Below are 25,823 nucleotides of genomic sequence, written 5' to 3' on the forward strand. Positions count from 1 at the left end.
GGTAGATCTTGTGTGGTTTTGTAAAACGTCTTTTCTGAACAAATTATTTCAACAAACAAACAAAAGCTTGTGTCTGTACATTTACATACGACAACCTTACACCCCAGATCAGATGTGCATAAAGACTAAGATCAGTGATTGAAAGTTTGTATCTTATTGATTAGTTCTGGTGACTTTTCCTAATCACTGTGCAAAAGGTTTGTCTACCAAAATGAATCACCCTTGGGAACAACGTTGTACATCATCTGGCAAATGTGGGGAAATCACTGTTTAGAAAACTCCATTTCTTTTCCTTTGCCAAATACTGCCTTTAATAAGTCTACATCATCTGGGAAATGTGGCAAAATCACTTTATGAAATTCCATTTCTTTTCCTTTCCAAATATTGCATTTGATATGTCAGATCATCTTATAGATTGGTTCATATGGCAAGTTGCGACATCAGTATTTTCAGCGTTATGTGTCATTCTTCTCCAGTGTTCTCTTCAGAGCTGCTCTTGACAACTGCATGGCCAAATATGTTGATGTACAGCATTCTTGCTCCCCCATCAAAGGCACTGTGTTTATTTTGCCCCAGATTTTTGTGTCCTCCTCCCAATAACAAGTGTGTCTCTCAATATATGCCACACAATTTGTCAACCTTTAAAGGGACCATATCTAGAACAAGCTCTGAAACTTTCTATTTCTAAAGTTTCCAACAGTCCATGCTTTCAAATGTTATGTTTATTTTTCTTCTACTCATGTTATGGGAGAGCAAAATAAAATGCAGAAAACTAAAGCCCTATAAAACTGCTAAAACAACAGTTCCTGGCTTTAGAATATAACAGTTTCCAGTCCCACAAAGTTTCAGATTTTGGTTCTCTTCCACTTGAGTTACGAGGAAGCAAAATAACTTGTACCAAAATGCAGAAAACCAAAGCCCTATAAACTGCTGAAACAACAGTGTCTGGCTTTAGAATATAACAGTGTCCAGTCCCACAAAGTTGCAGATTTTACAAAAGAGGGGAAGTATTAAGCTGTATTTCATGGAGCTTACCCCTGTATAAAGCGCGGTCCCTGGACCTTGGATTATTCCGTGTATACAGAAGTTTCGGGTCCGAGAGAACCACAAAGCGTGCGGGATAGTGTATACATTTTTGTCTGTCCGAGGCGATTTGCTCTGATCCGTGATCAAAAGGAACTGCCCGTCCCCTGACTAATACCCTGTAGACAGGGCACCAAGGTTAACTTATCCCTGATTTTCTCAGATTACCTCTAATGTAAGATGAAAACCCAGAAATGTCTACTATGTTAACAGTTCTTTACACATGTTAATTACGTTTTCTGTCCGACAAAATGCACAGATCGGTAATTCCAAAACAGTCTGAAAACTAGGCCAAACTGAAGACCAAGATAACTTGGAAAAACAGATTTAAATCTCTAATATAAGATGAAAACCCAGAAATTTTACACATCTTAATTACATTTTCTGTCCGACCATATTCACAGATCAGCAATTTCAAAACAGTCTGAAAAATTACCACTTACATTCTCTCTCAGAAGGATTTTTTCTAGGAAGAACTAGGCCAAGCTGAGTACCAAGATAACCTGGAAAAATGCCCAAGTACAGAACTGTGCAGCAAGATGTTGTGAAAAGCTTGTATAGTAAAAGTAAAGGCTGGAATTCTGATCCTCACATTTGGAAGATGATTCAAATCGTTGCCAAGTCCCGCAAGATGTAGAAGCCTGATACAAACCAGAACACAGATGCCATCGCGATTCGAAAGGATTCAACGCGACATCTGGACTCTCAAACCGTCCTGTACTCTTAACTCGTTCCGATGGCCTAAGCCTTCGGAATGACAACTGTATTGCGTACGTGGTATGGTGGGAGAAAATCCCACCCTAAATCTGTCGTGACTAGAATAGAAACATAGATACAGATGCTTACCATAGCGATACAAATGGGGCGATATGAAGTTGATAAATATTGTATCTACTGTTTGCAAAGGATTAACTCGACTGGTGGTATGAAATATCTTTCTGAAGGATGGCAGGGAGGTACAGGATATGTGGTTAGTTTATGTAAGCGATAGCGACTAGATAAGATGGCATTGCAACCTTGATGGAGGCATGGATGCCTTACAAGGCGGGACATGACCCTTGGAGGAGTAAGAAATCAGTCGGAGCTCTGTTGCTATGGCAACGTGATAGCTGCAGGTTGATAGAAGCCTCCTGTCCCCAGCTGTTAGCCTTAGGAGGGTCTGCATGGGGGTTGCTGACAAGGCTTTACCGGCTGAATTCAGAAGTGCCCCCTACGTTTTACCCTAAAATGAAGGAAAGTAATTAGTACGTGAAATTTGGTCGCCATGATATGAATAACAGCTTTCCCTACGAAATACGGGAAATACAATTTGGCTGACTACGCGTTACGGAAAAGAGCATGCAGACCCTCCTGTAAGGCTTGGTATGAGCAGAGGCTATCTGGACTAGTCAATAAAAGATTTTTAAGGGGGGAGGATTTTATTTTATGATTTAGTGCACTGTAAATTTCTTACTGTTCCATGATTTACAATCTTCTACAAATGATGTTCCTTCTTTGGAGGAGTGAAATATTAAAACCATACACTCTGATTTCTCGTTAACGAGGACAGTTCGTTATCCCCACAGCCCTCGCAGAGGCTTTAAAGTGCCTCCGGGTGCTCAGATGTTGGGGTACTAACTTTTAATGGAAGAGGAATTTGTACCGATTGTAAACATGGCAGCTGGGGGACACTGAAACAGAGAGAACTTGGACAAAACTCATAATCTTTAGCAGCCCTTTAAAAAGTTGAACTGTCCCTGGATGGTGTTTGTAGTTGGTGTTTAAATGAGCGATTTTGAAGCATCTACATGTACCTATTGAGTCAACTCTACTGACACATTGGGAAGAAAGATTGGTTTATGTCTGTGGGTTTGACTTTATGTGTCGGGCATGGCCATATGTGCTTGTGTCTGTGATCTGTGTGGGTTGGCCATGTTTCTCTGATATTAGCCCCTATCTTCTATTTTTAACTGACATGAGGAAAATGAAATATGACGTTATCCATCAGCCTGTAGTATGAAGCAAGGCGATAAGTTAAGCCTAAGGAAAGATCCCGATAGCCCTTCTGCATTTCAACTGGGTGAGGTAGAATTTGTCTTTTTTATAGTAGCATGTCAGTAATCACCAGTAGCATTTCAGTACTGTCCAGGCAGTACCCAACAATAAGAGATAAGTGATAAAAATTCACAGAAATCCTTTTAAAGCAGTACGGTTTTATTACAGGAGTGACAGTAAAACTGATTAACTGAAATGTTACTGAAATGTGACTGTCATTAACTGTAAGTCACTTACAGTCACATTCTAGTGATAGTTTGCTAAGGATTTTTGGTGCTTTCTTATTCATTATGAAAACTTGAATCTTTTATAAATTGCCGATCACAGCTACAAGCCAGCTGGGTTTTATCCCCTGTCCGACAACCCAGTTTTGGCATCCACCTACCCTATATGTAATTTAGGGATGTTTTCCTTTTCACCAGGGCTGTTAGCTAGTCTCCACCTCTCCCTCTCCGACCCATGTGTTCGGAATTTTAGCGGATTTGCGGAGGCCAAGGGTCTCAGTCTTAATGGAGGGGACACAGACTCATCCTTCAAGCAAATGTAATCCTCTTGAACCTGTAAATGATTTGGGGATTTGACTGCAATCTTTTCCCATAGTGTCTTTTGTAGGTGTTTGTGTAGGCGGGCAGCGTTCGTAAATTTTACAAAAGAACCAAGGAACGAACTGTCTGGGAGAAAACGTTTGCGGTTTCGTCCAGTGTCTTTTTCGTTGCCTAGAAGTTAGTGCCAGTTGTAGAACATCAAGTTTTAGTTGAACCAGGGTTACATGTGTACCTTTCGTAAATTTTACCATGAAACCAAGGCACAAACTGTCTGTGAGAAAATGTTGGCAGTTTTGTCCAGTGTCTTTTTTGTTGTTTAGAAATTAGTGCCGGTTGTAGAACATCAAGTTTTAGTTGATCCAAGGGTTGTCCCAATTTGACTTTTATAGTGCCAGACTTTTGGGGTCCGATTTCACTTTGACAAGGTACAGTTCAGTTTCCTGCCATGAAAGGTACAGTGCTGACTTAACCTTCTCCCTGCCAAGGTAGCTTTTTATCGGTCCAGATTTGTGCCCATTGTAGGATTATATAGGCAGCAGGTACATGTACAGGTACAGGTTGAACTATGATGCAGTTTATATGTGTTGAAGTATAGATACCACTCAACTGAAAGAAAATGGCATTTTTTTTATATTTTGCTTTTTTTACCTGTTCCCAGATGTTGTCTTTTTAACGGTCCAGGTACTGTTCCTTAAACATGAGGCAAAGTTTATTTTATTAAAGGCATAAGCCGGACTGGAACGTGGGTCACAGTTTGAGTTTTGAGTACTAAAATCCCGCGGCGAGCGGACAAGTATCTCATTAGTAAAACTCTCATCCCTGCCCTATTTCTTCAGAAAATACCTTAGTTTGCACAACAAAGTAAACAATAACTGACCACAGTTATGGATTGCAAATAGCATTTCCCCAAAGGGTCAGTAACAAGCCAGCCTTGACTGGCCTCTAAACTACACCATATGGCCGCGCTGGATGGGGGTCAGCCTATGTTGACTCCTAGTCGGACAGGGTCATTGCAAATGTTGGCTGGGAGGAGCAGTCTGCTAGCACATACAAGATGGCTACCAGAACTTTGGAACGTTCTCTCTTGTTGGAGCTCCCGAATTCTGGAATTAGGTATTTCTCCTTTATTTTGCATGGTTACATAGATGTCTATATGATATCAGGAAGAAATAAACTGTAGTAGCCTGATTTCAGTCTGGAAGCTTGTTGGTGTCTTGTACTAAAAAATCAGACACTCTTTTTGAAAGATTATTCTAGTCTTTGAACCAAGATGTCTTATTTATTCAGTACTCACGGGTATGTCTATATTTTCTATTGGGTAATAGTACTGTGGTTTCTCCGATTTTTACTGTTTTCATGGAAAGATATGGTGAAAGTTGTTTCATCTCTGACTTCTTCATTTGGGCCCCTTCCCCCAACTGCTTTGTTATTGTGAATTTCATGCTGGCTGTGGGAAGTTTTCTTAGGCTGACAGTTGAGGTCTAGGGTTGCTGGAAAGGTAGTCTCTGGGGGGGATTGAACTTCAGTCTATGCTTGAAGAACCGCCAGTAGCTTGAAGGGTTTGTACATTTGCACCGCCTGCATTCTCATGTTCAAGGATATTGAAGTTGAAAAAATTTTAGTTCCAGGCCTGGATTGTATGACTGTTATAGATTTATGGAAGAAATGGCAGAAATTAAATTTTTGAAAGTGATCTCAAACCAATTTAGCTCAGTCACTGAAGAGCTATTCTTCTACTGGCCCTGACAGATAGTCCAGAGGAGACAGATGCTATGTACAGTATTCACAGGTTCATTGTACTGGGAAAATCTCCCTAGCTCTTTTCGACAAGTACAATGAACATTGGACCTAAGGACTGCAACCCTTTCCAGTAGCGTGCATGCCGGGTGAGCGACAATACAGCCGGGATTCGAGCTCCCAACCTCTTGGTCCAGAGGCAGAATTAAATTTTGATGTAGTTAGTTTGGAGGTAAGATAAGATGAATCTTTTGCTGTTGAGAGTGTTATGTGGTTCGTAGAAATGTCCTAGTCAGTGAAAAACCCAAACTTCTGTTTGGAAGTCTTCAAAATTCCACAGAATCTGTTCAAAGATCACCCCCACCATTGATATCAGTCCCTAATCTAAACAGTGATACCGACCTTAACTCTGTATATACCCAGCACCTGATCCCCAGACATAACTACCTCTTTGTATATTTTTCCGAGCTCTTAGAGGCACAGGGGGGAAATCCTGGGCAAGAATTTATTTTTTCTGCGATAAAGAACAGCATTTTTCTACAGCGTTGGCTTTGTACTTGGTGTTCTAAAGCTGCTAATGCCGTCTTTAGTAGATGGTTTTAACTGCTGAACACCAGAAAACCTTAAAGGTACCCTTTCGCGGATACATATACTTCTCTAATCCTTCTGTGGCTTGAGATTTTGGAGGGCTGCCTCTGACATTTCTGCCACCAAGGGTTACTCTGACTTCTGAGGCAGATAGACCCAAACATGTGCAGGGGACATTCCATCCCAAAGTTACAGTCTAACGTTTTACCCTCAATATTTCTTTAACCTTTTCTTCGCTATGTGTAGCTGTCCTTTGCCAACTGTCTGTTTATTGCAGCAGAAGGCACTGGCGAAAAGGTGGAAAGAGAAATTTAAACCTCAAGACATGTACCAGAGGAATTGGAAAGGACTGCAGTGGTAAGAGATTCTATGCATTACAGATTTCTTCTAAGTTTTTGAATGAATGGTCACAATATCTTATTATGATCAATGTTCAATTTTTCTCTCCTTTTTTCCTTAGACGTCCTTAGCTCTGCATTGGCTAAGACGTTTTGTGGTACTTTAATTGGCCATAAAATGAAAACTTCTACTGATGTAGTCTTTTTGCCGGTACTTGTTTCAACACCCAACTGTGATAGGCCCTTAGTAACCGTGCAAATACGCACGTGTATGTCTGTTCTACATTTAGCGAGTAGGATTTATATAGCACAAATTACCACGCTTCCTTATGCTTCAAATTGCCTACAGGATTTCAAACAGGATGGTTTCAGTTTAAACTACTTATTTAGCAGAATTTGTCTTGGAATGGTACACAACTACCTTTTGGTGTTTTATATTGAAGAACTTGAAAGGTTTGAGTGTAGATTTTATGACTAGTCCAGTGTCAGAATTCCCTGGATTTAGACCAAACAAATTTATTGCAGGCCAACTAGGGGACAAGAGGTCAAAAGTCAGACAGAACTAGGTCCCAGAGTCGGTTACAATTGTCTTCAACATTGGAGGTCTCTCTTGGACCAATTTGCTTTCAGTATGTCAGTACGTGGGCTCGAATTCAAAGGGGTGGAACTAAGAGACACTCGTATAACAGTGTATAAACATATCAGGGTGTATCGAATATTCCAAATTTCGGGGAGATTAACCTTTCGTGGTGTCCTGAAGGTTTGGGTTGGTGATGGTCGTGTAATGAAGGCACCCAGGGAAACCCGGGATCACGTAGGAACAAATTTTACATCAGCGGCGAGGAATCTGGGGACTTCTGGTCTGGTTTGCCTTTACCATTTGGGGTGTCCTGGTGGGAGCTAAGGTAAACATCACCCAACCTGGCTTCAAAGCACGCATGTCTGACACTTCCGGTGAGACATATATCTGGAGGGCCGTGAACACACATTCGGACTTTGGGTCAGGCTATATAGAGACCAGCCATTTCCGGTCAGGCCATCAGAGTTTGCTTTTAGCGTTGGACCTGTGACAAGTGTTGTGTGAAGCGGCTGGGAATAGCTCTTTTTGAGTTCCCTGTTCATCCGACCTTTAGGGGAACATGGGGGAAGGTCAAAGTAATACTCTATCAGAAGCTCAACACACAGTCTGACTTTTGGGTCAGGCTATATAGAGTCCAGCCATTTCCGGTCAGGCCATCAGAGTTTGCTTTTAGCGTTGGATCATTGACAAGTGTGGAGTAGATGTCTGGTGGTGATGTGTGTGCAGTAGCTCGGAATAACGCTTTACGAGTTCCCTGTTCGACCGACCTTTGGGAAGGTCAAAGTAATTCTCCTCTATCAGAAGCTAAAGCTGTTCCATATTTTTATGCTGAGAAGAGGTTAATACAGTTTGACCTATCTTCTATATGACTTTGAGATGTTCTTATTACAAAACATTACGCAGTCATGCTAAAAACTACTAATGAGCTGTGCACCCATTGTTAAATCAGACCCTAAACTAGGAACAACTGTCATGTATGTGTGAAATGTGAGAAAAGTAATATACTGTGTACTACATGTACATATACAGCACTATCTGCCATCTGGCTGCAATTACAATTTTTCACACCTGCGCGAAACCTTGCAGAGATAAACTGGGTAAAGACATACTTGAAGGGACTGCATTTGTCATTTTGGATGGTGATGTAAAGCCGGAGGCCCCATGTATGAGGGAGCATCAAACCTCTGAAAAGAACCCAACACACTTGTCGAGAAGATTAAGGGTGACCCGGTGGCTAAAAATCTTGAGCCTAGCGAAGCCGCATTGCACTTCTACTAGCTACTTGAAAAAGCAAATTGCTTCACCTCAATTGAGGATGACTGCTTTACCTTTTTTATCTGCCATCTGCCTGCAATTACAATTTTTCACACCTGCCCGAAACCTTGCACAGATAAACTGGGTAATGACATGATTGACGGTATGTTAGAGATGGGGTTCCTGTGTAGTCAGGACTGGTTCTGGCTTGTGTCCAGCTGATCCCCTGTTTACACTAAGGTCTGACCCTGGCCCACAGAGATATTACTAACTGTCAGCACCACAGATATCCACACTGACAACTCCCTGGGAACCACAGGAGAGGTCTGCCTAGCTACCTGCTGATGGAATAGATGGGTTTCAGGAAGCGACATCGGACACCAAGATGATCCGATCCTCCTCTGGTGCTTGTTGTCAGAAAGAGATCCTGTATGATTACTTTCTACACCTGTAAAGATATGGTAGCACATGGCTTCTTGATGGAGTAATGGTTAGGGTGTTTGGCCCAAACCTAGATGTCCTAGGTTCGAATCCTCTGACATGCCGTTGATGTTGGAAAGGCACTTAACACTGTTTTTCTCAATTCACCTTTAGTACAGTGTTATCAAAGGTAGAAAGAAAGAAAGAAAGTAGATTAGAATTTTTGGCAGGCTTCTAAAACTGTTTCTGTGATATTCTCCCTGACAGCGAGTTTTCCTTTGTTCCAACATTTGTTTCTATTTCCGTCCCTTTGTCACACTTTGTCATTGTTTGAAATGTCATCTCCAAGACTCTACCCTGCTATTGTCTCCTGTCCCTATTGTAGTTCAGTACAGGAATGCCAGATATTGTGAAAATATTAGTTTTGGCCCTCTTCCAAAGTAACCTACCCAAACCACTTCCCTCTTTGGTATTGTTCCTTTCCAAGATTTTATCTGCCCAACTCAGTGGCACTGATTGTAAAGAAGCAAGGAGGAAATCTTGGCTTTAAGAAACTTGTTGATTGACAGTATTGATAACACTGTGGTTAGAGAGGGGACCTCCAGTGCTGGAACATCTCCAATAGACTGACAACTGTGATATTTTAACTTATCATTCTATATACCTGGTATAACTGCCCTTCTGCATAACATACTAGCTCCGGTATCTGTATCTATATAGCCGGTATAACTGCCCTTCGCCGTAACACACCAGCTTCACAGGCATGCAGCGCGACAGTAGCTGGTTATATTACACCGAACGGCCTGTCACACCTAACTTTACACGTCTAGCTGCAAGATGTTCTTTAAAGCTATCCAGCGAAGATGCCCCTACTGTACTTGGTAGAAACGAACTCCACTCTACAAAAATTGTAGGAAAGTACAAATTTTTTAACACATCATTCCTCGGTTGCTAACTCTGGTACTTGAAGGCATGACTATTTGAAATATTTCTTGTTCTTTTTCGAGCTTGGATTGGACACTTATCAGTCGGTACGTCCACCAGTTTAGTTATTTTGTACATCACACAAAGTCTGGACATTTTCCTTATGTCTTCAAGTGACATCCGCTGTAGGTCTGTTTGTTGACCAACTCAGTTTGGTGTCTCCTCTCCAGCAGAGAAATAACACACCACCCTCTCTACTTTGCATGAAGATGACACCCATGTTGACATCTTCTTTTCGCAGCGTCCCCAGGGGGTAGAAAAGGATCCCTCCAAGGCTTGGGGACTAAAAGGCTATTGGTCAGAAAGTTGTGGCTTCTTCTGCTTGCATGGGTTTGTTTGTTGTCTTCTTGATATGGCCCTTCCTAAATCCTTAGGTCTTATCATGGTAAACCCACTTCACAATCGCAAGTGATGTCTCTGTTTCCTTTAAGAAGGACGAATAAGATGCTGTCCAGGTGTGCTCATTAACCATCTTAATAGATTTTAAGTAGTCAGAAGAAGACCAGAAGACATCTTAAAGGAAGGACAGATGTCCCTTCTTTATCTTTTGAGTAGAGGAGTCTGTATAAGACAAACTCTCACTGTCCAGGGCCTGGCTAGTTGGAGGCCTGCTAGAACTGAAGCGCAATTTATAATTAGTTAGGCTTATAAGTAGAGGCGTTGTGTTGGTATAATGGTTAGGGTGTTTGGCCCAGAACCCTGAGGCCCTGGGTTTGAATCCGCTGACATACCACCGATGCTGTACTCTTGGGGGAGGCACTAACACAACTTTCCTCACTTCACCCAGGTGTAAAAAATGGGTACCTGTCTTTGGTTGGGGAGGTAAAAGCCGGTGAAAGTAGAGGGATGGGCTCTGCCTTTTCTAGACACAGTGGACAACAATCCACTGCCCCTACGGCCTCAAACATGCTTTAGGACTACCTTTACCTTTTATGAATAGACTCCCTAGTCTGAGACTGCTGAAGTATTTGCTTACAGACTGCCTAAGGCAGTGTTGGTAAAGGTCTTGTACTGTGTCATGTTATCCAGCAGATCTGCTTTTCCTCCTGGCTAGCACAGCTAGTGTTGCTCCTAGCATGCAGGGAGAGATTACAATCTAGGAGAATCAGCTTCCATTAGGGGGCAGAGTTTGCACAGAAACACTTGACTGTCTGGCTTCTCTGTCTCCATGTTGTGGTTATCAGTATGGTATTGAGAAAGGTGTATAATCAACTACCAGAATGGAATGCAGTTATTTTGTTATCTGTGTTTGAGGGCGGAAAATATGTTTCATCTTTTGGTTGGTGCCTTGTGTAATTATAGAAAGTACCTGCTTATACGATAGCATTTTCTTCTTTCTTTGACTGCATTTACCATTATGTATGTGCATAGTTTGAATATTAATGCATTCCAGGGTTCTTTAAAAATTCAGGCTTCCCCCAAACCATCTTTGCATCCTATTATATGTTGTGCTAGAATGTGGGATGTCTTCAGTATAATGCCCTGCTTTTGCAAAGAGTGTGGCTGGAAGGTACACATTCCTGAGTCTCAAGGATTCTTAAGATAACCTGGTCAGATAACCATCTTTGTTCATCTGAGTTTCAATTTCTTCAGTCCTTTGTTTGTGTCTTAATCCTTACCACAGCACTTATTGAATCTTTTGGAATGAATTTTTCAAAGAACTGCCCTCTGGCTATTTATGGATTTGGGTCATAGCACTTTCATGACTTGGAGGCTTAACATGAAAAATGAAAAAAACAAACATGTGTACTACTAAAAACGATAGATGTATAGTTCATAGAAGGTTAAGATTGGTGTAGTTTCAATTTTCTTGATGTTGCCGTATTTTGATCCTATTTGAAAAAGTTTCAAAGCTAGAAAGACAAATGTGGCATTAAAGAACAGCAAAGACAAAATCTTTTAGAGTTTGTCAATCATTCAACACACTCAATTCTATGCTGTACCACCCAATTCAAAAGGTCTTGACAGGAGTACTGCAAGATAGTCTTTAAGATCCTAGGAATGTCTCTTAATCTTTTCCGTACCTAGTCAGCTAATCCTTAACTAAGGCTCTGGACTTACCAAGATGCCCTGTTACCATTGCCAATTAAGTTCAGTAAAAGAGGGTATTAGCTTCTATGTAGGGCAGAGATATCTTAAAATTCCGTAAAGAAACAGGTGGAGTTGTAAGCTATCTGTCCATATATGGTTCGAGATGAAATGGAAAGATTGTTTAGAATGGGTCAGTTTTTCAAAGGGCGGAATTACGGGGTCTTAAGCCCGTCGTCTGATCCAGTCTTCTTTGTTTATTTTAATGAGATACTTTTTCTTGCAAGGTTGATCTGGGATCAGTTGTCTTGCTGCCTTCCCACAAATGGCTTGATCCCTTGGCTGATTTTACAGGTTCCCACCAAGTGTTATTGTTACTGTAACTCAATGAGCAAGTCTGTGTAAATATACAACGTTTCTCATTCCTTCATCTGTCCCAATTTGATTTCGAAGTGACTAAAGTTCCAGTAAAGCTAAATGATTAAAGCTACTAGAAGGCTGACACAGGATTTAATTCACTTTGCCCTAGCCTTCTTTTAGGGAAAATCACCACATGATTTATTCAAACATTGATTTAACAGGTGTAAAAATCTCTAGTCTTTTCTGTTTATTCCGAATCATGCATCTTTTAGTGTGGATCATGTTTTGCATAATTTTGGGTTGCAGAGAAAAGTTTCAAAGTCCTAAAAGATTAGCAAGTTGGATACCTCCTTAGGATTTCGTCCACTACTGCGTAGGATTTGTAAATTATTTAACAAAGCATGTAGGTACACATTGTCATTTATTTACCTCTTGGTTCAGAATATTGTCCGTTTCCAGAATAGGTATCTGATTGTTCACACCATGTGGAGGAATGACAAATGTATACACATTGGATAAGTGTCTAACAACAAAATAGTTGCCATATTTCCGCAAACTTTCTGTATAAAAACATTTGTGTGGAAAGTGGCCTAGCTGATGACGTTGTGTTTACAAGAGAGTGTGTTCAGTGTTTGGGTCCATCGAGTTTTGTAAACTTGCCTATCCATTTACTGTCCCTTGGAGGGATAAAGATCTTCTCAAAACAAACAAACGGTGGGTTTAGGGATCCACCCTGTTTTAAAGCATTGTCCAGGGCAGTTGGGAAGTCGTAAAGGCAGGGAAGGACTGCGTTTGGAAAACGGAACAATGTTTCATCATCAACAGCAGAATTGTGCTGGCGGGGTCATACATTTATACGTGAGCAAGACTTGTTGTAAGAATCTTCTAGAATCTAGAAGTCAAGATTTGGTCCCAGAATTTCGTTCCTTCTTTTTCATCCCCACTGTTACACCAGTCTTTTGTTCCTTCTTTTTCATGTTCCGATGCAATGCTCATTTGTTATTGGCTGGATTACAGAGTACACCCTTTCAGTTTGAGTTAAGTAGGCAGTCAAGTAGGTGAGCAAGACTTGTGTAATGAATCTTAGAGATTATCGAGTAGGAGTCAAGAATTTACATGTAGTCGCAGTCTTTTGTTCCGTCTTTTTCATGTTCTGATGGAATGCTCAGGTGTATATTCAGATTACAAAAAGTACACCATTTGAGTAGCAGACAGTCAAGTACTGTTTGATGTATGGGCGCTGCACATTACAGAAATTCTCTACTAATTGTTGTTCCTTGGGAACCGACACTCCGACATTCACTCCAGAGTCTATGGCATGTGAAGTAAAGACAAATTCCCTCCCAGATCCGCCTAACAGTGGTAGAGCTGCCCTGGTGTCTCACATTCTCACCCCAAAGTCTCTTAATCTTCCAAGAATTCAATAACACAATAATGTAATGGATCGGCTGTACATGTATGGAAGTGCCCCCCTCCACCCCGAATTTCTTCCCCTAATTTGGGAGGCAAGCCATGCAGTTTGAATTAAAAGTTGTGCAGCAAGGAATGCTGTAGTTAGATACAACAACAGATGCGTTCTCTCAGTGCTGAGTCCCACGGGGTCTCTCTACATTTCTCCCCCCACATACACTTTCCTGGTGTTTTTCAACATGTTGATTATAGAAGCCGATCTTTGATGGGTCGACCTCTCCCAACTTGTTTGATTAAGAGAAAGAAAGATCGACTTAAGGGTCACGGGGGTCTTAAGGGTGACACTTGCAGAAGGAAGGTGTTAGGAAGAGTGGTGGTGGTGTTTTTATTGTAAGGCCAGCTATAGGTTGTTCAAACTGGTAAGGAACTTTGTATATGTGGTATCTGTAAGACATTTGTAAACAGCCTTTGAAGGTATGCCTGTAGCTCGTTTGTTTGAAGGGGGTGACGACTAATTCCTTGTAGTTCTAGTCATGTTTTTTTCTCATGAGACTTAAGGATTACATTTGAAAACAGTGTTTATGATGTTACCATCATGATTATTTGCTTTCTTAAAAGCAACCTGTGCTAAAAAGCAGATCTGTATTACGATAAGGTAGTCTCGCTTAATTATACTATTAGGGCTTTAATAGGGTGGTAGAACAAAGTGACCCATAGTTGTCTAGGCAGCAACTGGAACTAATTGTGAATTGTCCTCTCTTGGGAGGTAGAGTTTTTCTTTAATTAGTCAAGGTACATATACCAGTGGTTAGGGGTGAGGTCTGGTCTCAGTGCAGCACTTATAGATAGATCAGGGCTGTGTCAGACTGGTATAAAAGGTCTGAGACTTACAGATGCTGTACAGTCAAACCTGCTCATGGTAGTAGACAGGTGGTGGGGCACTATAGTCTAGACAGAATTATTAATGTTCACTCGAAAGTTTGTCTATGTTGGTAGAAGTTATTCTGGATCAAAGTTAAACTTGACAGAGACTGGAGTTGAGCAATCAAATATTTGGGTAAATCATTTTTTGTGTAGACAATTTACAGCCCAACTTTGATCCAGAAGGATTCTTCGTGCATAAGTCAATGGCAAAAAAAGTTATCACAATGGCCAGACAGTCCATATTCCAAGGTGGCAATTACAACAGGTTTCATTATGAAGTGTCTAAAGAAAAGATAATTGAGTTTTAGACATTTCCTTGTATGGCTAAGACATTTGTCCAGGTGTTCTGCATTTCTCAGGTGCTAATACAGGTGTTCTGGCAAAGAGTTTCTTGGTGGAAACCTAAAAAAGATAGTGCAAGACAATAGAAACAATTAGGTTCTGATTAATTATGCTGTCTTGCTTTTGTCTTTATCAGTCCCCATGCTGTTTCAACTTAGTTCAGTCCCCAGGAGGGATGGACAGGTCCAGGCTTGTATGTTGTCTGTATAGCCAATGATTGATGGGGATGCCCCTTTCTTCTACTTGGTATATTCCATATGGCAAAAGTTGTCAAACCTTCTTTTATTCATGTGGCAAAATGGAAAGGAAAGTAGATTTGTAGAAATGCTCTGAAAAGAAGTTTGCAATGTTGTTTGCATTGCAGAAATAGAAGTCAGAAAGATTCTTGGAAGTTTGGCTGTTAGAAAAAATAGGTGAGCTTCGTCCCCCGGGAAAGTCCTTGGAACAGTCCGTAATTATCACTTCTGGGACCTACCAGATCCCGTCATTATCCCAACCCACCTCCGCTCATTATTACGTTGTTGCTTGGTCACAAAAAGCCCGCCACCAAGCAGAAACCGTTGAGTTAACATGTACTTAATACATCTCTCATTGCCCTCACAGGGATCTGACTGAAGCCGGTGGACCCACGACGGGACTGGTGGTGTGCTAAGGTGGCAGTCAGAACACCCACCTAGCATCAAGGCTCGTGCACACGCGACAACGTTCCACCCACAACAGACGTCCTCAACTTGTCAGCGATCTGAACCAGGTTTCCTTGGTAGGACAGGACTCAACGAAGATAAAAAAAACTCCCTCCATCCGGACACCCACATTGTGTGTGCTGTATCACCAGTCAGACAACAGACATAGCTGCTGGGAGGTGACCATTTGTCAAACATCACAGGAACTTGCCTCTCTCTCCTAGACTAGAGCTGACGAGAGCCTCTGTAAATATTGGCGGAAGGGAAAAGTACAGCCCTGGTGCATTCCAGCAGAGAGCAGAGTTTGAGGAGAGGAGACCTCCTGCCATGCCACAGTGAGCCGATGCTCTCTGGTGGAAAGACTCATCCGGAGGATTAGCTAAAACAATTGGTGGGAAAACGGCTGCCTAATCAGTCGACCGACACTCCTGCTACAACCATGGAAGGAAAAGCAGGGACTGCGTTAGGTCTGCTGCTTCTTATGACTCTGTACAACAGTTCGCTGGCCATAGATGCCTGTAAGTACAAAACTTTCATTATGTTTCCCCATGGTATACCATATTGTCTCCATGTGGTTTCATGCTCTCTGCCCAAGTTGTTTAGATAATTGAGTGTCTCAGTAACAGTGTATTGTCATGGGGGCTGGGAAAAGAGCAGGGCTACTATCTGTATCATGATAAAGGCAAATGCATTATTCATTTTGTCAGATAAGACTTGGGCAACGGAAAATAGGTTGAATCCTTCCAAACAGTTTATGACGCCTTGTAAAAAGGAATGACTGTGGTAACAAATCCTTATCAAAGAGAGCAGAGCAAATGGTACAAATTGGTATCCAGGATTTTAAGACAGCACTAAAGATAGCCATACACACTCGTGTGCATTTACCACACAAGCAGCTGGCTACCAGATTTGTCCTTGATTGATCATGGCCAGTTCTTTGCTAAGATTGTCCGCAAACAAATGCCTTCAGGTTTTCTCTGTGATTTGTGCCCTTGGGACTTCAACATGCCAGCTGTAAATGGCTTCAACCAAGGAGGTTGCTTCAACCTAGTATGAGATAATGGCTAAAAGTAAGGCTGAATCGCAATAATGTACATCATCGAAAATCTGACGAACTTAGTTTAGGTCCGTCAAACCAGCAAAGTCATACAGTCTTTGAGTTTGATCCAAAGGATGCCAATTTCTTGAATGCATATGAAAAAAAAAACAGGTTTATCTTTCTCAATTGACTTTAAAACTTAGCATCTTTGCATACAGCTTGTCTTGAGTTGTAAAAGTTCAATAGAAACCATACATGTTTGATTCCATTCACGGTTTATGTGATGGCATAATGACTAGCCTCTACCAGGTTCCAGAGAATGAGAGATGGCTGAAAAAAGTAGAAATTGGCCAAATAGACGAATAACATGCCAGGGGAGTACAATTTGGCACTTATGGTGTCTACTTTTCCAGCCACCTCTGCAGCCTGGTAGAGGCTAGCATATGACTTCCCTTTTTGAAGAAATCTTTCCTGGCTCTCTTCTTCCTTACCGAACAATGATTCATAAGTCTTACCCCTGGCTTGTGTGAACTACAATCATACACCTTTCCTCCTGTGTTTTGTCCCGTCCCTTCATCTCTCTTCCTGCCTCATGATTTACACAGTTGGTGCAGCATGTTTTAAGTGTATGCTCTTCACCTGGGCCGATACGTGAGCACACAAGCATTCAGAAAGGCCGGAAGATTGCCACTCGACCAGACACCTGCAAGTTGTTTGGGTTTTACTCTTTTGAACCTTTCCGCGGAACCCTGCGGTGAAGAGGTTGGGTTGTACAAACAACACGGTCTTACCTCAACACGGCCCACTTTGTCGAGTTTCGCAGAGAAAATTACGAAATATTGGACCTTAATATTCCTTAAACCCTTCCAGTTGTTCTTGGTTATTGCAGCTACTAGTAGTACTAGGAGCTAACCAGATTTCACAGAAAAACACAAGTCGCACCAGAACAAAGCGGTCAAAATCTTAACCCTTTTCCTGCTGCCTAACCCAGTGTTTGATACAGCGTTGGTGCCAAAATGCTCCCTTGGCAAGTGGAAGGTTAAACAAGAGGTTAGAAATAAAATGATAGCTGGTTCAGGAGGAATATGTGTCAAAACCCAGAGTTTATTTCCAACGCTATAGTTTTCAGGATCCGGTGATTGACAGCAGTCGTACTGTCATCCCTCTCCGTAGTGTCTCCTTTTGTCTTCGAGAATTTCCTCCTCTACCCATGTGTGGTGGATCTGCCTTTGTCATTCCAACCACTGAGTCTAAACCAGCGGCCAACCAACCACAACCTCACTTCCTTTTCACCTGTTTGTCTACTTGTCCGAAACTTGCTTGTCCATGTCCATGTCCATTCTTGAAATGGTCAGAGAAATTACACAAGCAAGAGATTCTTTTTTTCTGGTTACAGAAAAGTTGTCTGTTTTTTTTATTAAGATGTGGGCATACGCTGGAAATACTTATGTTTGGAAGTGGTTAAAAATTCTATGGTTTGAAAAGTTTAAATTTTCAGAAATCTAGCACATATGACCACGAAATAGTCCATTTTTTGGTTTACCCGTATTGACATCATGAACATAATGTAACAAAATTCAATAACTTTGATCATTTCACCCATTGTCAGCCTAGCTTTGTCATAATGCCAGTCTCTATGTCCCTCCCATTTTGCACATTCAGTTTTGATAATCTTGCCTGCAAGCCAGAATTTGGAAAGATTTTCCTGGATAACAGGATGGTTTTCTACTTACTTAGGCCCCACCTAGGGGAAACAATGCATGACTGTCCTACCCTAGAGGGGAACAGACCCTTCATAATCCCTCCCCAAAGAACACAGATCAAAAAGTGAATCCTCAAACTATAGGATAAAGAATAAAAGCCTCAGGGATATATTTAAATTAAAAAAGACAGAGAAAAGTTAGAAGAGAAACAACGCAGAAAGTTCAATTTTTTGTCATGTAAAGGAAAAGTTCAACCTGTACTCAGCCTTTATGAGGAAAGTGATTTTTTTTTAGAGAAAAATTAGAAGAAAAAAGTACTGCGACACTGTGTTTTTAAATCCATGAAGTTTTAAAAAGAATTTTCTTTCCAGTGTTCTTTGTCAATCCTTTGTAACTGTAACTGTTGCACTCTACACAAAAGGATAGCAGGACATTTTCAATCTTTAAACATTTCATTCAGATGACATAAAAAGAATCAATGAAACTCGATGGCCTAAAAGGAAGTAATTGATGTTACCGACATTAGCAGCTACATTGTTCCAGTTTCGGTAATGTCGAAAAAATGACAAACAGAACAACGAAAATGATGCGATACGATCTTCGTCGCTCTGTTCGCGGGAGATTTGGGTGTCACGACAGGTAACCTTTATTGTCCTCGGACAGTGATGCATACTTAATGGCCTAACGTTGGAGAAATAATGAGAAAAACGGAAAATGACACTTTATAAAAGAAGCAAATTTCAGCCCGCGGGCAGATTGGAGAAAGCATGCGCCGTCCTTTGTCTATGAATCACACCTTTTGTGAGGCAGGTAAACGTGGGTGCTTAAGACGAGAGGTAATGAGCTGTAAAGGGACATGTCAGAAGATCCACCTTTCTTCATTATCTGTTGATTCTACATGTACTATTCAAACTTCCTGTAGTCTTCACCTGTAATACAAAGCACTTTTCAAACTTTCAAGCTTTTCAAACTTCCTGTAGTTTACCAATATAAGACAGAGCTCTACCAGGCTGGAATTATATGCCGCACGGGACAAAGACGTGTCTCCTGTCTAGGTCTCCCAGGAAAAGTTAGCCTCTAATTTCGTTACTTCCTTCCTCGGAAAAGTATAGGGATCGGGAAAATTATGCTGATCAGTTACGAAAGAACTTCTTTTGTAGAAAAATCCACCTTTGAAGCCAGCACTAATCAATCACGAAGGTAGCCTGTTCTTAACATTCCTTGCAAAAAGAGGAAGCTTACAATAACAAGTATTCCCCAAAGACTTAACATTATTGGAAAGGTGCGCATTGTCCGAACCCCCCCAGGGAACAATTGAGAAGACAATGCGGTGGTCGGGTGAGTTTGTTTAAGCTACAATTGGTGGGTTGGTATCATCAAACGACGGTCGGACCATCTATGGTCCCGCGCTACTGCGTAGCGACAATTAGAAATATTTCAGATATCACAAACATCCTGTTTGGTAAGAATTTCGTGAACATTCAGTTTTGAATTACTGCTATTAATTTTGGTTTGTGAATATTCAAAGCATCAGAGATATCCTTCAGTGAATGGCTGAAAAAAAACTTGACAAGTGAAACAAGCAAACAAAATGTTGCTGTACTCTGTTTTCGTGTTTGGAATTTTCTTTCTTTGTTGTGTTTGCTACCTTGTAAAAGCCCGGCATGTGATTTTGTCAATCCCTTTTTCTTGATTTTTTGCTCGTACTTTTGGTTAGCAACAAAAGGAAAGTCTTAAAAGTTTGCCTCGTTCTCTTGAATATCCAAAGACCATCAAAGGGATAAACTGTATTTTAGTACCACTGCAGCGATTACCATATCAAGTTAGTTTCGTCAGCCTATTAACGGCACATTAAACATAGGATGATGTCAGCCAACTGTTGAGGATATTGACAGATCTTTCACACCCAGATGTGTGCCAAGTTCTTGGTGATCACATGTCAGTTCCATTTGAGGACTGACGTCAAACAGCTGGGAGGCAGAGCTATGTAAAGCTCCACACCCCAATGTCAAATTTGTCAGGAACACAAATAACTTGTCTGTCCTGCACATGTGGTTTTCAGATGTGGAGGGGGGGTTAGGCCTCCTTTAGAAGTTAGGTCACGTATGAAATCTTCGAACAACACTGTATGAAAGGAAGACCTTTTGGAATTGTGTAACTACAGGGTTACATTGCAGAGGAAAACAGATATACTTTTGGTGTTTTTACATTGCAATTACCAAATCGTATCTCTCAAACTAGATGTAAAAGGAGAAATGTTTGCAGTGAATTTAATGCCGTGTTAGGGAGAAAATGGAGTTTTTGCGGTGGCTGTAAGTTTGCAGTTGAATTCACGAAACAAGGGTGTGGGTGGGTAGAAGACAGAAAAAATTTTCGCAATGGTTTTGAAGTTCGCTGTGGAGAAGTCTCCACGAAAACCGTGAACATAAAACCACCGCAAACATTTCCACGTTTACAGTATATATAGCACTTTGTTCTTTATCCCCAAAACATGATAAAGCCAAATAGTGAACCACTAAAGACTCTCACACAGATTCGTCATAACTTTTGTGCGAAATATCATAAACCAAGAAAGGGAAAAAACATGGTTTTGCTTCAGAAGAACCTACAGTGGTCCCAAATCATGAGTTGCTATGACAACCTTGATGATGATGATGATCTTTGGCTGGGTCCCATCTGCCCCCCTCCCCCTTTGGGACTTAGTGTTATTATTACGCAGCCTTGAATTGTTTCTCCTGACCACAGAGGTTCTGTACCTGGGGACGCCACCACTTCTCTGGCTCCCTACTAATTGTAGGGTTGTCATAACACCCAACCCATGTGGTAGCCTGGTCGCCATTCTCTACAGGGTAGCCTGGTCGCCATTCTACAATGGGTCGGTTTAGGGTCCAGTCTGCTAAAAGATAACCCTGTTTCTGTCAGCCTACATCTTTTTAGCTGGCCTTTTCGAGTCATTGCCCCGTTGAAATCAAGCCCGTAAACTACTTCCTGTGTGCTCTAATTAGGGTGTTCAGTCACGTGACCTGACCCCGGCGAAACCGGCCTGAAAACGCGGTCTTACAACTTTCTGAGGCGATATCTCAAAAATTCCTGAAGCAATACACAAGTATTTTACATCAAAATAAAGGGAATTTTGTTGTCCAAATGCACTGTAAACGGCTTTTAAATACGAGTTAAACACGCCGAGATATTTTCCAAAGCGTGCGGCAAATGCCGCCTTCTCCGCGCCCGGCGCAGGCGGAGCGGCGCGGCCCGGAAAATCGGCTGCGCTCGGTTTTGGCATCGTGGCGAAGTCGGCAATTTCCGGAGGCCCCCGTGCCCATATAAGGTGTGATTCGTATTTGTTCGGCTAGAGGATGCCTGTGGGATGAGCTACGAAAAATCCCGGAGATTTTCGGTGGCGGGAAAGCCAAACGCCGAGGTAAGATAGTTTTCAATCGAAAAAATTTCGTACAATTCGTTAAGTAATCACTCCAGGAATTGGATGTATTAAAGTATACATTGTAAGGAACAGTTTCATGTGTAGTTTTTGTAGTTTTGAGTAAAATTAGCGCGAGGATTGACGAAAATGTAGAGGGTACGTAGCGGTGCACATGTTATGCACTCCGGGGGAGGGGGGCGCTTCGTAACGTGCGGCCACAAATGCAGGACATTTTCGATCGTAAAAATGACGTACAATTTGACAATATAGCGATTTTGGAGTCCGATATATTGAAACATCAATATCTAAGGAACAGTTTTGTGTATAGTTTGTGTAATTTTGGGTAAAATTAGCGGGAGGATTGACGAGAATGTCGAGGGTGTTTAGCGGTGCAACGGGGTGGGAGTGGACTGTACCATTACGCGCGCTCACAAACGCAGGACATTTTGGATCGTAAAAATGACGTACAATTTGAAAATATAGCGATTTTGGAGTCCGATATATTGAAACATCAATATCTAAGGAACAGTTTTGTGTATAATTTTCGTAGTTTTTGGTAAAATTAGCGGGAGGATTGACGAGAATGTCGAGGGTGTATAGCGGTGCACGTCAGCTACTACAGGGTGGGAGTGGACGATACCATTTACGTGCGCACACAAATGCTTTCAAGTTTCATAATTTATTTCTATTCCTGCTTTTTAATACACATGTAATGATTCTATTCTACCGAAAATTAAACTTTATTGTATTTTTTTTACTTTGAATATTTAGGCTTTAGTACTGCTTATCATCTTTTGATATTACATGTGTCATGATTTAATATCTCAATTCAATTTTTTTATTAATACTTAACGTTATACATGTATCTCTCTTTTTTTCCCTTGTAGAGCATCATGGCTTCTGAGTCTGAGGGTGTCAGAAACTTGAGAGATGAAATGCTTCAAGTTCAAGACGAACCGTGTAATCTCCCCAGATTAAAAGTGTATTCACGAACAGACTGGTAGTACTGAGTATCATGGCACGTCATCTCTGGCGTTAGCGATACAGTTGAAGCAGCTTGCTCCATTATATAGAACTTTTACCTGAAATTGAGAAGTGTAAAGATGACTCGATACGCAAAGAGCAGATGGTATCTGGAATGACTTCAAGAAAATCAAGAAGAATGTGGAAAAAAATCTGGAGGAAGTTCGGTCAAGATTCCTGAAAACAGAGTTCCAACTGCCAATATCAAGATCAGTGTCAAGTGTACCTGCACAGTCAACTTCGGCAACAAGCAGCAAACTGAACCAAGCGCAGAAAGACTTGATATCGTTCAAGAGGAAATGTGCACAGGCAGAGCACGCTATGAACTGCTGATACAAGAGACGATGAAGAGTATTTTTTCTATTCAGAACTGATGAACAATGTTATAAAGTAGAGATACATAAAATATAAATTGCCTTGGTATATTTCTGTGGTTTTGTATTCATGGCAAGGCAAACTGTTGCAGTTTCTCTACACAACAGATATCATGAATAGATGATGATGATGACAGAAATTCTTTGCTTTCCTATTTCTGTATCATTCATTCATTGCAACAAAGTGCTTAGCTGATCAAATGTAATACTGTAAAAAAAGAATGTTCTATAACAAGTGTATTCATAATGTTGAATTACAAATGAAGAATGAGTACACCAGTCAAGTTAAGTGATGTTCAATATGTAAGTAATGATGAAGACCAGGCTGGCAAGCTTTCAGTTAGCATCTTCAATGTTGACATGTATTGTGTGGAGAAGCTATTGTGTATGCGGAACATGTGATTCTGTTCTAATGGTACAGTGTTATATTTGTTAGTTTGCAAGTCTTCTGCAGCACAGGCATGTTTTTGGAAAGATGACTTAATTGTCTTTCTTGAGGACCCTGTAGAAAAGGAAAAGACATGATTAGGAATGTTTAACTTTCAAATTGTAAATAGCTTGGTAGAGTTGGTTAAACAGTCATGAACAAATATATATATGTATTTATTGCCATGTAATATATCTATATCCATGTCAAATTCATAGCTGTTGTGCCATTTATTGAGTTGCTTACTTAACATATCAAGATATTCAGTTAAAACTAAACTTTTGCATGGGAAAATGTGTTTCTATAGCCAAAAAAACTGTTCATTCGGCCAGAAAACAGTGAAAATCTGTCCTTGCATAAATTATGCAAATACCTCATTAATTATGTTAATTATGTATAAATTATGCAAATTAATGAAGATATGCTTGATGTCAATGTGTCCATCAAGTTTGAACATCATATGCCCAACCAATGTTCAGATATATTAGTCAAAGTGACACAACAAATTTCTTGTAATTCTTCCCATTGAAAACAATGGGAGAGCGGTGCCATCCTTGACCCCATTGGCCCCATAGTTAAGGCCTTTGTTTCTTGGTGACCCAAATCCCTGATTTCCAAGAACTAAAATTTTTGTAACTCCTCAACCATACATGATAGACAGATGAAATAAAAACCATTTTAATTGTCAAAACTGGCCCTATCAAATGGTATAAGAATCATCATCCTAGGACAAAGTACAATTTTTGACCTGAACACCCTACTCTAATCTGCCTAGGCGGGCGGGCATCACTCCCAGCACCGTAGAGATACCAGGGAGCTCTCGATGGTATAGTTACTAGGCTACACTTGTGGTAATAAGAGGTTCTGGCATGGAAAACATGGAAAAAGGCAATTGCAAGGAAAAAAGAAAATGGAAATTTTCTGAAATCTTGGAGGAACCTATTAAAGAGACTGTAAGAGATTCAATGCTGTTGCATACATAAAACTTTTATCTGACAATAGGTTAGGATTTCAACTTTCCTCTGTGAGTTTCTGTGCTTGTTGGAAACAAATTCAAAGATTCCTCCAGGCTCTGTTAACAATACAGTTGCCAGTACTTCTCTGACACTAAACATGATAGTATTTATCCTGAGTCATGCGATTCCTTAAGACAAATGTCTTAATCAATCATGAGAAGACACCATAATTTTCCTCTACCTGTGTTGAAACGTGTGTCTGTACTTTACCATCTTTTGTTTGTCTCTAATTGAGCCTGACAGGTAGAAAATTGTTTAATCCTTCTACCTTTCCCCCACCTTATGCCTAACAATACACCTTTAAACACAGTGTTACCAAGTTTACGCATCGTCGGTTCAAATCAATGTTGAACTTGTCAGGCGAATGTCTTTCAGGTGAAGTTCTTTTCTTAATAAAGTTTTATGAGTAGGTGGGCCAGACAAACTTTAGCTAAAAGTAAAGCTTATCCTCAAGCCAGCTTCGCTATGCCCTCTGGACATTTTAAGCTGTCAAAGAAAGTATGTTCTGTGTTGATGTAAAATGTGCCCCCCTCCCTCTCTCTCTCTTTCTCTACTCTGCCACCTTGGATGCTCTTCCAGACTATGGTAAGGTGGTTCTTTCTTCTCTTGTCTCATTCCTTTCTTCTCTCCATTTCTCATTTGTAAGATGTCCACATAACCCTTCCCCCTGTATGTATGTACTTTTCCCACAGTACTTTCATACTGTGAAGAGATCTTGTGGTTTTTAACACACGTAGCCTAAGGCACAGCATGACACTCAGAGACCTTGCTCTTGAGTTCAAAAGCGTATTCTCCCTACGGAAATCATTAACAACTTCACACGCTTGTCTTTTACTTTGTTTATTAGTATCTGCCTTCAGGGCAAGACCAGGCTTTCCGTGGAGAAACTAGTGCAACTTGAACCGAATGCGAGTTTAAAGCCTTTTGAAAAAAGTTCACTTTTGTATATCCTGGGATGCTGAGTTCATACATTTGTGACTAATATCCATGTAAAATGTACAAGTGACTCTACATATGACTCATTAAAGGTCTTACTCATTAGTGAAGAATTGTATGTAAAGACTGCCATATACTGGTACTTAAAAAGTTTGTACAAGATTTCACATTCCAGAATAATGAACAAATGTTAACTACCAATAAACACAAAGAACTTCACTCATAAATCGTTAAAATGATTTAAAGCCATAACCTTTTTTACAACCTCTCCATTTGGTCCATTATGGAGCAGTTATCCCACTTTGTGTGGAAGTGGGAAGCAGGTGCATAGGTGTTAATGGGACCTGTTTACAGCTTAAAGATTGGGGATTAATGAACAGAGCAGATCTAAAGACTTCCTGACTGCTGTGGTGGTCATCACACTGTGTGGTCACTACTCATTCTGCATAGGAAGTTGGCTCTAGCTGCTGGCTGGTCAGTAAAGTGGGTATTTTACTGAACCTACGCAATGTTGACAACCTCGCAGGGACCGTGCGATTTGACATAGTGCTCAATGAATCTTGTCGATGAAACA

At 40.9% G+C, this 25,823-nt stretch overlaps 1 protein-coding gene and 1 long non-coding RNA gene across 9 annotated transcripts in view; both read left to right on the plus strand.

Annotated features, from left to right (window-relative positions):
- LOC136441792 (discoidin domain-containing receptor 2-like) overlaps nt 1-25,823 on the plus strand; it is a 68,925-nt gene that overhangs the window by 25,661 nt on the left and 17,441 nt on the right. For all 8 annotated transcript variants that reach the window (XM_066438273.1, XM_066438278.1, XM_066438279.1 and 5 more), the window contains one exon: nt 15,231-15,828. In XM_066438273.1, the coding sequence (XP_066294370.1) occupies nt 15,750-15,828 (79 nt within the window). In that variant the 5' untranslated portion in view covers nt 15,231-15,749. The remainder of the gene's footprint in view (nt 1-15,230; nt 15,829-25,823) is intronic.
- Nucleotides 21,057-23,508, plus strand: LOC136442157 (uncharacterized). Its single transcript, XR_010756965.1, has 2 exons — nt 21,057-21,473; nt 22,361-23,508. It is a non-coding gene; the product is annotated as an uncharacterized lncRNA (long non-coding RNA).

This window comes from Branchiostoma lanceolatum, chromosome 9 (assembly GCF_035083965.1).
Source record: "Branchiostoma lanceolatum isolate klBraLanc5 chromosome 9, klBraLanc5.hap2, whole genome shotgun sequence".
Taxonomy (NCBI): Eukaryota; Metazoa; Chordata; class Leptocardii; order Amphioxiformes; family Branchiostomatidae; genus Branchiostoma; species Branchiostoma lanceolatum.